Source organism: Cokeromyces recurvatus, assembly GCF_025118155.1.
Source record: "Cokeromyces recurvatus strain NRRL 2243 chromosome Unknown BX663scaffold_1, whole genome shotgun sequence".
Classification (NCBI taxonomy): domain Eukaryota; kingdom Fungi; phylum Mucoromycota; class Mucoromycetes; order Mucorales; family Mucoraceae; genus Cokeromyces; species Cokeromyces recurvatus.
The window spans coordinates 1,405,228-1,418,431 of NW_026251387.1; the positions used below are offsets into that span (position 1 = coordinate 1,405,228).

Sequence of the window (13,204 nt, forward strand, 5' to 3'; positions counted from 1 at the left end):
AAATAGATGTCAGTAATATATATAAATATAAATATACAAATATAGATCTATGTAAATATATGCATATACACATATATGTATGTATATATATACATATATATATATATATCTGTATGTATATGTATATGTATATGTATGTATATATATACATATATATATATATATCTGTATGTATATGTATATGTATATGTATGTATATTACATGCAAAGTATTCATTGCATATTATACTCTACGTAGTAATGGAATTATTTTTTGGTATCATTTACTTTTAAAACTTCAACCTTATTAGTTTCCTCTTCTTCTTCTTCCTTCTTCTTTAAAGCAGTGAAGGCAATTTTCAAATAGATAGAACGTCCATCCAAGGCAAGATCCTTTGTCAACTCTAGGGCTTTCAATTGTTCCTTTTCATTTTCAAATTCAACAAAACCATATCCTTTAGAACGACCATTTCTCATACGAGCGATATAAGCAGAAACGACTTTATAATTTTTAAAGACCTGATCTTTCAGTTCTTCAGATGTAGTAGCATAAGGTAAGTTGGCAACGAAAAGAGTGGTCTTGGAGGGTTCAGTGGGGATCCTTTCAGGCTTAACCCTATTATTGTTCTTCTTTTTAATTGAGCGTTTATTCTCATCAAGAGGAGTTTCTTCTATTTGATTCCTTTTGACTTCGTCTTTCTTGGGTTGATCTACTGTTTCCTTTTTATCAATAGTAGATGAAGATTCAGCACGCTGACGACGACGACGACGACGATGTTGATTATTATTATTACGACGTCTAAAGGAGCGCTTCTTTCTATGAGATGTATCATGTTCTGATTCGTTATTGATTTCCTTTGGACGAGCCATTTGAACATTAATTTCACGACCATCCAGCATCTTATGATCAAATTCCTTGATGGCCTTCTGAACAGCTCCTTCTGTCTCAAATGTGACAAAACCATAACCAATGGGTCTACGACCTCTTTTGATAATAATTGCCTCCAAACTACGCGTGATTTATATTTGAATTAATATATGCTTTCCCTTTCCTTCTTCTTCTTCTTTTTCTTCCCTCCCCTTTATACATATATATATACTTACACTTTACCAGCGCTTTCAGCAAAAGAGGTAAGGGACTCCTTTGTAGTACTAAACGAGAGATTACCAATAAAGACCTTATGTTAAAATGGAGATGATGACAATTAACAATCACAACAACAAAAGCTTATTATCTATTTTTATATATTTGTATATATTACCTTTTGCTCCTTAATAGCGGGAGTTTCATCTTTGATCACAATAGACTTAGTAGGTGCCTCAGGCTTATTAGTAGAAGTACCGCTAGTAACAACTACAACAGGAGTAGCAGCAGTAGCAGTAGTAGCTATAGATGTAGACGTTGGCGTAGTAGTAGTAGCAGCAGCAGTAGTAGTAGTAGTAGTAGCTATAGATGTAGACGTTGGTGTAGTAGCAGTAGTAGTAGCAGTAGTAGTAGGCATATTAGTATTTATTAAATATAAATAGAGTTATTCTTTTCGAAGAAAAAAAGAGAATGTAAAAGAAAAAAAAATAGGGGTTAATTTTCTTTTGTGTTTCCATCTTGTTAGCTGTTAATAATTCATGAATGGCGCAGCTTTCATTATTTGAACCAATAATATTTATCATCAAAAGAGGAACAATCATCAAACTCACATGATACAGTGAAAAAGAACCTGAGTTCGTAAACTGCTCCCAATTTTCAGGTCGCTTCCCTAAAATTTTTAAATTTGTCTGTGATTTTCTGTTATTAAATTAATTTGCTTTGACAATAAAAAGAATTCGCTTTTGTGCTTTCCTCCAGGTATTTACTAAATGGACTACGACATATTTCAAATAATCGTTTAAGAATATTACAACAAGAAGCCTGCAAAGCTATAGTGAATTTTCTTACAAAAGTTGGGATGAGGAGAAAACGACACGAATAAGTAATATATACCAAATTAGAAAAATAAATAAATTTATAGGCTGATATTTGCTTTATTATATTATCTGCATAAATCTTTAAGTCTCTCCTCTAAAGAAAAGCCAGCCTTGTTCATTTCGGCGCTTTTATTTTATTATCTATATACATGTTTTTTTAAAAAAAAAACATAACGGGTCATCCCTGGCCAGCCTATATCTCTGTTGAAATGAGAAACATGTTTTTTTCTATAAGCCATCATATTCGCATTCCAAAGTATACCACAGTCATTGCAAATCAGTATATGATGAATACAGGTAATATCTTCGCTTTTAGAATGCCTTAAATTTCGAGATAAGCAAGAGTGACAAAGCTATTATATAAATGGTTATTAGGAAATAAATAAGTTACTGTCATTGTTTTTATCGATTTACACTCAAAGTTCTAAACTCATTTACATTCAAGAGCAAAACCTTTCCACACTTTTCCTTCTTCTCCAAGTGCTTATGATTTTTTTTAGATGAAGAAGAGGGGCTTGAACTTGACATAGGATTATTTATATTGTTTCTTTCTGCTTGTTCGCCTCCATCATCAAGCCTTTGTGCTTGTTGCGCATTGATCTTTGTTTCTTTCTTTTCAGTGATAAGCCCTTCCTGCCTCAGGATATAAAACTGAGCGTGACCTTTTTACTTTATTTTTATTTTTGATGATAAATAACAACATTTTTATTTGTATAACTTTGATCTAATTTTTATCAGCATTTTTATTTTTTTTCTATGACGTCTACCCGACGGTTAATGAGCGAATCAGTATTTTAACTCTGTGTCTTACAGGAATATAATAAGCAAATTATAAAATTTAAAGAGAACGGATTCGAAAAAAAAAATATGTAACGAACTTGAATCCTTTTTTCACTGTAATAGTTGTGATGATTTTATTATTATTATTATTATTACCATTTCTTTTTCATCTAAATGAAAATAAAATAAAATGCATTAACAAGCCATTTTATATATATATATATATATATATACAAATATGTAATAATTCAAAATCACTTTACTACTTGTTGCACACATTGTTTGAATGCTTGAAATTCTTTTTGACACATATTTGTATGTACATCTTTATAATTCACGGTAATACATCGACCATATGCTGCTGCTTGAGCATGACATGAAGTAACACCTTTTGCTAGTGCTGTAATTCCTTTTGATCGCTTCATTCTTATAATTTATAAGGAAATAAGAAAAAAAAAAAGGAGGAGATAAGGGAAAAAAAAAAAAGAACAAGGGTAAAGACTTCTTTTCCCTAGTTTACGATTTGAAGACGGGATTTTAAATAACCCTTTTTCTTTTTCTACTATTTCTCTTTTGTATAATGCCTGTTCTTGATATTAAATAGATTTTTTTTTGTTTAGTTTATTCATCTTTAAAGATATACACAAATTAACGTCAAACATGTATTGGTGTTAAATGTTGTATGCTGGCCTATATTTGTATAGTTATAATAAATAAGCGTTCTTGGTGCATAATGCAATTATCAGTTTTTTTTTTCTTTTTGACAACTTTTTTATAATGCAAATATTTTATTTGAATATCCGTCAAAGATGGTATATATTTTTACTTTTCTCTCTCTCTCTCTCTCTCTTTTTTTTTTTTTTATTATTTTTATTTTTTTCCAATATTTATTATTGTATTTTAAAGTAGAAACATGTCCTTAAAAAAGGGAAGAATTAGACCTGTTAAACGTATGGTAAGTTATTAAGTGTATGACCTAGGAAAAGTAATATTTTTTTCTTTAAAAAAATAAAATAAAATAATAATGTCAATTGACATTTAATTACAAAAATTATAGCCAGGTATTGACCATGCTCAGGAATATGAAGAAGGATTTGAAATTCTTAGTAATGCTATTACGGTTATATTTAAAAAGCAGGCAAGAGAGTTGTCATATGAATTATTGTATCGAACAGCATATAAATTGACTATTCGACAATTTGGTGAGCGCCTTTACCATGATGTTGAAAAGGTCATTGCTGATTACCTGGAAACGATAGCCGAACAAGTGATTGTACCTGCTTTCGTCAACTCATCTAATGAAACAAGTACTGCGGATGCAGGTGCCTCTTTTTTAAAAACAGTTAAAAAGGTTTGGGATGATTATACAACAGCCATTGATCTTATTTTACAGGTCTTATATTACTTGGTAAGGAAAAAAAAAACAATCATTTTTTTTTTTCCTTGAGATAATAACTAATTTATGAATAGAATGAAAGACTGCCAAAATACAATCTACCAAGTGTATATGATATGGGTTTAAATTTATTTCGTGATAAAGTAGTTAGATCTCAAAAATATCCAATTCAAAAACACTTGATTTCAGCCATGTTGACTCAAATTCAATTAGAACGTAATGGTGATGTTATTGATCGAAGTGCACTTCAATCTGCCGTAGCCATGTTGGCTGAATTAACTGATCCAGAGACGAACAATACAGTTTACGTAGTCGATTTTGAAGTAGATTATTTAGAAACCAGCACTTCATTTTATCAAATTGAGAGTCAAAAATTGGTTTCATCTTATGATGCTCCTGAATTTATGCGAAAGGTAAAGAAAAAAAAAAATATCAACAATAAAAAAAAAAAAGTGAATATTAAAGTTTTATTTTAGGTGGAAAAAAGGTTAGAAGAGGAATACGAAAGAACAGTTCACTGTCTATCAATGGGAACAGAAACAAAAATTCGAACAATTGTAGAAACTCAATTGATTGCAAATAATTTGAAGACCTTGATGGAGGTAAAAATATATATATATATGTATATATATGTATATATTATTATTCGTTGTTTACTTTAATTCTAATCAATATAAAATAGATGCAAAATTCAGGACTTGAAAGTATGTTAACAGCAGATAAATATGGAGGTAAAGCCTAAATGAAAGAGAAAGGATGGATAAAAAAAAACGATGATATTTATAAAATCTGTATTAGATTTATCACGTATGTATGGCTTATTTTCACGCGTTCCAGCTGGTCTGAACGAAATGAGAGGATTTATAAGTGACTATATTTTAACTATGGGTGGCGAAATTAATCAACAAACGATGACAGATCTAAAATCGAAAACAACCGAGAAAAGCTCGGGCAGTATTGCTATCAATTGGGTTTTAGATGTATTAAGGCTTCAAGATAAGTTTGATAAGATTTTAGATCAAGCTGCAAATAAGGATAAAACATTTCAAACAGTATTTAATGAAGCATTTGAGAAATTTATTAATGAAAATCAAAAATCAGCTGAATTTATATCATTATTTATTGACGAAAATTTGAAAAAGGGACTTAAGGGAGTAAGTGATAATGAAGTTAAAATAGAGTAGGATAAAATAATAACTTGACTGAATAGAAATCAGAAGATGAAATTGATGATGTACTTGATAAAACAATTACATTATTTCGATTCTTACAAGATAAAGATATATTTGAAAGATATTACAAGCAACATTTGGCTAAACGTTTATTGTTTAACCGAAGTGTATCTGATGATGCTGAAAGGAATATGCTTTTGAAATTAAAGGTAACTTTTATGTGTATTATTTTTTTTTTAAAAAAAATGAAGCATATTTATATGTGAATATAGAGAGAATGCGGCTATCAATTTACAACTAAATTAGAGGGTATGTTCAACGATATGAAATTATCTTTAGAGATGAATGCACTATTTAAGGATTATATTGCCAAGTCAACAAATGATGATGATAAATTGACATTTGATACCTCTGTTACTGTCTTAACATCTACTTTTTGGCCAATGAATATCTCTGCTTCACCTAAATGTGTTCTACCCTCTAACATCATAAATGCCTGTAAAGCATTTGAACGATTTTACTTTGATCGTCATAATGGTAGAACATTATCATGGCAACCACAAATGGGAACAAGTGATATTCGAGCGTATTTCAAGAAAAGCAAGCATTTACTCAATGTTCCTACTTATGCGTTAGTCGTTTTACTTTTATTTAATACACATGATACACTTAGATGGGATGAAATCAAACTACAAACTCAAATTGCTGATAATGATTTAAAACGAACACTACAATCATTAGCTTGTGCAAAATATAAAATATTGACAAAGAGTTCAAAGGGACGAGATATTTTACCAGATGATACATTTACATTTAATGAAAATTTTACATCCAATTTAGCACGTATTCGAATTCAAGCCTTATCATCCAAAGTAGAAAGTGAAGGAGAACGTAAACATACACAAGATAAAGTAGATGAAGAGCGTAAACATCAAGTTGAAGCAGCTATTGTACGTATTATGAAAGATAGAAAGACGATGGAACATAATCTCTTGATTGCAGAAGTAACAAAGCAGTTAAGTTCGAGGTTTATGCCTAGTCCAGTTATGATTAAAAAACGTATTGAAGCTTTAATTGATCGTGAATATTTGGAAAGAAGTACAGAAGATAGGTAAGCAGGAAAAAAAGAAAAGAATAAATTAAAATAATATATAATTCTCATTATTATAAATACTTTTTAGACGTTCATATCATTATTTAGCATAATAAAATACCATTTTTTTTTCTTTGTGATATATAAATACATTTACACTGTTTTAATTTATTATAAATAATTAAAAAATAACCTTCTTTTCTTTGTTTGACTTCTTGAGGAATTATTTCCCTTTTTATAAATTTCATTGTCTTGAGCACGACAGCCTAGAGGAGTTAACGTTAAACGTAAAGTAGACTGCCTTTTATTATTATTACAAGTAGTACAAAATCGATATTGTTCTTGATATTGTATGTGATCCCATAAGACAGTATGAGGACATGGAAAACCATGTTGAATGATATCATTCCAGTTTTCTAGTGTCATTACCTTTTTCATATAACGTTTAACTTGATTTGAATCATAATACAACACAGAAGAAGATAAACCACCTGTATGATCTAATCTTGTGGTAGTCATAGTAGCAGTAATAATAGAGGAAGAAGAAGAAGTAGTAGTAGTAGAAGAAGAAGAAGAAGAAGAGGAAGAGGAGGAAAAAGAAGAATGGAGATCAACAAACTCACGTTCACAACAAAAGCATAGAGCTATAGTACTACTATTGACATCATCACTATTGACACTACGGATTGTATTTCTACTAGAATCAAGAAGATTTATAACAGCCATTTTATCATCCTTGTTGTTAGTGATATAATGTTTTCTTTTTATAGATTGTAATTGATTTCTAGTTGTTGCTGTAGAAGAAAATAATTCATACAAGGCAACTATATTCGGTGATAATTTTGAAGCATTTGATCGAATCGAATCCGTTGGTGAAGGTGAAGGGCAAGTAGAATTTTTTTCTCGGTAATAACTAAAATCGTTCATCATATATATTTTTTATTAAAAGGGAAGAGAAAAGAGAATTACTTTTTTTTTTTATTTAAAAAGTTAAAAAAAAAAAATATGTATACAAATTTATTTATTATGAATAAAAATGCTTTCTATATCGACTTGCTTTAATTTCATTATAGCAGTTATTGGCCAATAAGCTGTTATTTAGTTTTTCTCTAATAAATAAATAAAATAAAGTTAGCAATGATTGCATCTATGTTATTATTACTTACTTGAACATGAATATATTTTCTTGTTTCATTGTTTCATCGAACCATATTTCAATCCTATCGCCTTTGTATCTCTTTGATACAATAATACCTACTACACCATCATCATATAAATTGGCTCCAATAAAGGCATAAAGTAAGGTCTCAAAGATATAGTCTAAAAGGGTTGTGTTAAAAATCGTCATCACAAGTCGACCTCCTCTTTTATTTATCTCATCCTCCCACATAGGTTCTACACCACGAATAAAGCAAAATAGGCTTTGATTCGATTTTAATTGAGATGGCTTCCTTGAGTAAGTCATCCAATGACTAGAGAAACTCCAGACAGTCTCAAATTCAAATATCTTTTTCATATTCGAAACATAATTATTATGCTTGTTATATTCATTAAAGTAAAAGCAGCAAGCTTTAGCAAGTGGTAAAGATGACTGAAGGGATATCTGTCGTTGTCGTAAATAAGAGATTGTCTTTTGATATTGAATTGGGTTTTCTTTTACTTTTATAGGATCTGCCCAAATAGGTAGTTCATCATCATGATGATATTGAGCTTGCGTTATTATTGCTGTTGATTGTATAGTAGTTTGATTATTTCTAATGAGTTCATTCTCTTTTACTATTACTGGACTATGATGACTGCTGCTATTCATACTACTACTATTACTACTGTTACTACTGTTACTACTGCTACTACTGCTACTACTGCTACTGCTACTAGTACTTGGAGTAGTAGCAACAGCGGCAATACCATATTCTGATAAATTATGTACGCTTGATAAAGAAGCAGAGGTTGGAGATAAAGAAGATAGAGGCATAATATCATGAGAAGATGGTTGATTTGACATATTATAAAAATAGTCAGGTTGATGACTTTGTTTTGTTGATTTTTGTGTAGAAACAAATAGACTATCATTTAATAAATGATTATTAAAAGATGTTTTTGAAGTAGTCTCTAATGCTAATGATGTTGGTCTCTTGTTCTTTTTTTTAATAAAATGGTTAGGATAATAATGAGTTCGATTATTTGGTATTTGTACTAGTAAAACTGTGTTGTGAAATATAGCCTTTTCACTGTTTAATTGTTGAGTTGTATCTTGTTCTTTTTTAAACATATTATACAGAAGATAGATAGAAAGAGAGAGAGAAAATGAGGAGATTTTTATTATTATTATTATTATTATTATTATTATTATATCATGTGGTTTAATTATACGTGAATATGCATATGAATGCTTATGTTTTTATTAAAAAAAAACTGTGATGAGCAAAAAAAAAAAAAAAAAAAAAAAAAAAAAAGAGAGAGAGTGTGTGTGTGTCTGTGTGTGTTGTGTGGGAGAAGAGGTAAATAATAAATAATTCAAGAGTACATGGAATATGAATAACTGACTTAATAACGACGAGATTTTTTACTTGTTACATAAAACCTTGGAATCGATCTTCGTCTTACTCTATCAAGAATTTCTGATTTCTTTAGTCTCAACAGGTTTGCATCTTCTTCTGCTTTTAGTTTAGCATGTTCTTTTTTCATTCTAGTTTCTATAGCTGTTAAATAGTCTAATACATCATTACTTTCTGGCATATAGAATATAGGCAAACTTGGTTCATTATTTTCATTTAATAGAATCTCCTCTGCTTCTTCTACTATACTAAAATCAATCCCTTCATTTTTCACTTGTTCGACTGTAGTATTCATAATATCAGGTGGTGATGGCTCTACAAAATGCTGTAAATTCATCAAGTGATCTACCAACATAGTGTCCACTAGAAATGAAGAGGAAAAAAAATACACACACACACAAATTCATCATTAGTATTCATTGCATGAATGCATACATATATATATATATGCATGTATTATTTCAATTACATTTTTCTTGATCTTGTTCTTCTAAACTTAGTGTTGAGGAAGATTGACTCGGAAAGAATGGTTTTTCTTGATCATCAGAAAGACCCAATAAAGGTCTATGAAGTGAAAAGAAGCTATTATAAGCAAATTCAGTTTCTGGAATGTTGATGACCGGCACAAAGGGAATCTTATTGCTTATTTGAGAAGACTCTTTATTGTTATCTGTAGTAGTAGTAGTTGGCTTTTCTTCATTCGTTGTAGTACTATCCGTTGAAGTTGCCGCAGTAGTATTATTTAAATGGACTTTATAAGAAGAATTAAATCGGGTAAATGGTGTTGATAAAAGTAGTCTTCTAGGAGCAGTCAAGTTTCTTCTATTTAACTGAAGGAATATACGTTTATTATGAGTAAACATGATTCAATAATAAAGAAGTAAAAAAAAAAAAAAAAAAAAAAAAAAAAAAAAAAAAAAAGTTGTTTTTGGCCCCCTCCCTTTCATAAATCATCACTAATAAGAATGACCAAATCATGCGACCAATCAAAATCAAAGAAAATAATATTATCTCCCCACAGAGTCTTTTTTTTTATTGTATCTTATTTTATTTTTTACTTTAAATAAAATGAATTCAAATCAATTAGACATACCACAGTTTGTTGTTATTCATGACCAAATAGATAACACATATAAATATCCTGTTATTCATTATGTATTTGAAGATGAAGACTTTCCTAATGTACCCAAAGATAAATTAATCCTTGTTGATCTTGATTCTTCTGCATCACAACTTGAAAACATTGACAGTTATAGCCCTTATTTTCAAGTGACCGATTGTATATTAGAACAAAGCGAAATGGCTGACCCATTTGAAGAAGAAGCTTCTTTAATCAATTTAACAATTGAAGGCACATCTGCACCGAAACTGTAAGTTTCTTTTTTTTTAAAAAAAATAGACCTATATTTATTCTATAATTTAGTACAGACATTGTGGATGAGATTCAGAACCATGAACAATTAAAGGAAATGATTAATAAGTTCAGGAAAAGGTAAAACTAAAACTAGTTGTATTCAGTGATAGAAAAAGAAAATTAATTATGAAAAACTAGGAATAAAATAATAAAAAAGATATTAAAACAACAACAGCCTGAGGGGCAAAAGGAGGGTCGGCCCAACAAGTGAGAAGAATTGCATAAAGCGTTTATTCGAAAAAAAAAAGTTAACTTCCTTATTTGGAATTTAAGGACTGCTTTGTGGCTGTTTTCTTTATTGAACTTTCAAAAAAAAAAAAAAAAAATATTTTATTCACTTTATTAAATAAATTATATACACATATACATAACATAAATGGGTAGAAGTTTAAGATCACAAAGCAAAAAGAGAACAAGAGGTAATTACTTTAAAATCTAATTCAACAAGTAATCTTTTTCTAGAAATCAAGTCATTATGTTCTAATCATATACATATATATTTATTAAAAAAAAAAAATCAAAATAGCTATTAAGAGAGAACAAGTATTTAAGCCTGTTGAAGATGCTCGTCTCGAACGTTTAGCAAAAGCACAAGCTGAAGCCGCTAAAAAGCCTAGTGTTGGTGATTTTATGGAAGCAGATAAAGATGAATCAGTGTTAACTACAACAAATGCTGATGCCATGACAGATGGAGAGGAAATTAAGAAAAAGATTTCTACTAGTGGGCCTCGTAATAGTCGACATGCTAGAAAGTTAAAAGCAAAGAAAAAGAAGGGAAAGAAGTCTTCTCTCAAGTTTTAGAATATTTAATTTTTTACTTTATTCTTTTTTGTAATTATTGTATATCATGTTTTTTTTTTCTTTAAATCAATAAATTATCATGTCAAGGAACAATGTTAAAGTAAAACTCGGGAGTATATAACTATTTTGTTATGAGTAGACAAGTCTTCTTTGTCTGTTACGAAGCATACACATTTTTTTTTCTTTTTTAAAAAAAAAAAAAAAGATATTTGCACAGTAATTTCAGTAACTGGATTCTTTTTTCCTTTGGCTCTTGTACGTTCTGTCGATACTCTAATAGAATTATTGGTATTATGTTGATATATAAAAGAACATGATTAGCATGTTTTAATGTATTAGAACCTAGTATCATATATAGCTCCTGTTAATTATTACAAAAGTTCACAATCAAGATTTGCTGACATTAATGTTTATTTCTTATTCAATAACAGTTTATTGGGCTATGAATCATTATAGGTAACTTTGATTTACTTATCTCTTATTTAAATCAGATAATTCATTGAAAAAAAATAAAATATAACAGACTTTTCTTTTGTTTAACAAGTTTCATCCAGTGTTTAATTATCACATAATAATAGCTTGATTAAGATATGTACACACTAATTTTCAAATAATTTCTTTGCAACTAAAAAGCACTTATTCTTACGATTCTCTTTAAGAGCATATCATGTACAATATTAGAGCTATTTAATAATCTTACTAGGGGAGGCTTTATCTTCAGTTTTGCCCCTTGGTTTCAAGAAAATATATTGTTGTGAAAATTTAGCATGATGAGAATAAACAGTATGATAATATGCAGCCTTCCTCTCCCTTTATAGATATATACACTATCTAAGAAAGAAGCTTTAGAGAGATATGATCTATTTATGAATTACTTTATATTAAAGGCAAGCACAGTCATTTTTAAATAGAAAAGGTTCAAAACTAAACAGACATTCATTTATGAAAACAAAAAAATAAGGGAAAAAAAAAGCAGTATTTTTTATTTTATTTTATTTTTGAAATCCCGGTCAATGTTTTTTTTTTTCTTCAAAGAGGATGAATGGGCACTATTAGATATACACGCTATTTTCTTTTAATATTTATTTAAATTATGACTGTTACATTGCTTAATGAAGCAGTTGATGCATCTTCTTTGAAACCTCGTCATATTCAAAAAGATACAGCCCTTTTAATCATGCCACCTTTGGCTGGCCATGAAGGACCCATATTTGGTGAATTGAGTGTTTGTGAAGAGTAAGTAGATCAGAGACATTTAATACATCTATTGATTTACGTTTAACATTGAATTTGTCAATAGTCAATTGTATTTTTATTCTGAAGCTGCAAACTCTGGTATTGCTGTTGAATATCCTGACATCATCATTCATGCCATTTCAAGACAAGATGGCCAACCCAACATTTATTGCCAACTCAATGCTGGCATATTTTTCCCAAATCAACAATTGCCTGAGAATGAAGAAGAAAGAGAAGATATTGTTACTGAGTTGCGTTTAATTCCAAGAGATAGTGGAGCTTGTAAATAATGCATGTATTAATGTTCGTAAGCAGATTAATTAACGCCAACTTTTTTTTTTTTTTTTTTCAAAATAGTAGAAGGGATTTATATGGCCATGTCAGAATGTGCAGCACTTCACCCTGATCATGAATTTATGGCCGAGCAAGAGGATTATGAAGATGAAGAATTCTATGCTGATCCTAGTGACGAAGCAGAATTAAATGAAGTACAGCAAGCTGCTTTACGACACTTGGAATCTGTGTTCCAACCAGCACCTTCTATGAATGGACATGTAGAAGAGTTTGAGGATGCTGAAGAGAGTCACCATCAGTCACAATAAAAAAAAAAAAAAAGTAACTTAACTATAAAATTGTAAAATAAATAATTATAATTATGTCTCGAGAATAATAATTACAACGGCTAATTATACATACAAAAATAAATAATGTGAGGAAGTGTTCAATACAATTATTATAAAAAAGTAATTTTATTATATGTGTATATAAAAAGAAAAAACGACAAATATGGAATATTGATATAAAAAAGAGTTT

General features: G+C 29.5%; 8 protein-coding genes across 8 annotated transcripts; 4 read left to right on the forward strand and 4 right to left on the reverse strand.

Annotated features, from left to right (window-relative positions):
- Positions 1–72: 72 nt before the first annotated feature.
- BX663DRAFT_557200 (uncharacterized protein) lies at positions 73–1,481 on the reverse strand (the record flags this gene model as incomplete). Its single annotated transcript, XM_051531755.1, has 3 exons — positions 73–988; positions 1,084–1,157; positions 1,242–1,481. The coding sequence occupies 3 exons, from the start codon at positions 1,479–1,481 to the stop codon at positions 247–249; spliced, it is 1,056 nt and encodes a 351-aa protein (XP_051387986.1). The 3' UTR covers positions 73–246.
- Positions 1,482–1,714: 233 nt separating this feature from the next.
- On the reverse strand, positions 1,715–2,578 carry BX663DRAFT_557201 (uncharacterized protein). Its single transcript, XM_051531756.1, has 2 exons — positions 2,356–2,578; positions 1,715–2,294 (listed from the first exon to the last, which is right to left on the reverse strand). Exons 1-2 carry the CDS (start codon positions 2,467–2,469, stop codon positions 2,079–2,081), a joined length of 330 nt encoding a protein of 109 aa, XP_051387987.1. The 5' UTR covers positions 2,470–2,578; the 3' UTR covers positions 1,715–2,078.
- Positions 2,579–2,855: 277 nt separating this feature from the next.
- BX663DRAFT_492697 (uncharacterized protein) lies at positions 2,856–3,194 on the reverse strand. Its single transcript, XM_051525249.1, has 2 exons — positions 2,985–3,194; positions 2,856–2,891 (listed from the first exon to the last, which is right to left on the reverse strand). Exons 1-2 carry the CDS (start codon positions 3,144–3,146, stop codon positions 2,874–2,876), a joined length of 180 nt encoding a protein of 59 aa, XP_051387988.1. The 5' UTR covers positions 3,147–3,194; the 3' UTR covers positions 2,856–2,873.
- A 380-nt stretch (positions 3,195–3,574) lies between these two features.
- Positions 3,575–6,537, forward strand: BX663DRAFT_492698 (Cullin). The gene is made up of 9 exons (XM_051525250.1): positions 3,575–3,676; positions 3,779–4,129; positions 4,192–4,530; positions 4,594–4,719; positions 4,800–4,848; positions 4,916–5,271; positions 5,328–5,498; positions 5,562–6,400; positions 6,471–6,537. The coding sequence occupies exons 1-9, from the start codon at positions 3,635–3,637 to the stop codon at positions 6,493–6,495; spliced, it is 2,298 nt and encodes a 765-aa protein (XP_051387989.1). The 5' UTR covers positions 3,575–3,634; the 3' UTR covers positions 6,496–6,537.
- Positions 6,538–7,399: 862 nt separating this feature from the next.
- BX663DRAFT_539385 (eukaryotic initiation factor 4E-domain-containing protein) lies at positions 7,400–9,822 on the reverse strand. The gene is made up of 5 exons (XM_051530715.1): positions 9,410–9,822; positions 8,953–9,303; positions 8,264–8,641; positions 7,549–8,107; positions 7,400–7,491 (listed from the first exon to the last, which is right to left on the reverse strand). Exons 1-5 carry the CDS (start codon positions 9,801–9,803, stop codon positions 7,407–7,409), a joined length of 1,767 nt encoding a protein of 588 aa, XP_051387990.1. The 5' UTR covers positions 9,804–9,822; the 3' UTR covers positions 7,400–7,406.
- Positions 9,823–9,962: 140 nt separating this feature from the next.
- Positions 9,963–10,680, forward strand: BX663DRAFT_492705 (uncharacterized protein). The gene has a single exon (XM_051525251.1). The coding sequence runs from the start codon at positions 10,009–10,011 to the stop codon at positions 10,312–10,314; it is 306 nt and encodes a 101-aa protein (XP_051387991.1). The 5' UTR covers positions 9,963–10,008; the 3' UTR covers positions 10,315–10,680.
- On the forward strand, positions 10,663–11,261 carry BX663DRAFT_492706 (uncharacterized protein). The gene is made up of 2 exons (XM_051525252.1): positions 10,663–10,773; positions 10,881–11,261. Exons 1-2 carry the CDS (start codon positions 10,731–10,733, stop codon positions 11,153–11,155), a joined length of 318 nt encoding a protein of 105 aa, XP_051387992.1. The 5' UTR covers positions 10,663–10,730; the 3' UTR covers positions 11,156–11,261.
- Positions 11,262–12,200: 939 nt separating this feature from the next.
- Positions 12,201–13,122, forward strand: BX663DRAFT_492707 (regulator of volume decrease after cellular swelling-domain-containing protein). Its single transcript, XM_051525253.1, has 3 exons — positions 12,201–12,391; positions 12,456–12,673; positions 12,749–13,122. Exons 1-3 carry the CDS (start codon positions 12,249–12,251, stop codon positions 12,991–12,993), a joined length of 606 nt encoding a protein of 201 aa, XP_051387993.1. The 5' UTR covers positions 12,201–12,248; the 3' UTR covers positions 12,994–13,122.
- The last annotated feature ends 82 nt before the right edge of the window (positions 13,123–13,204 follow it).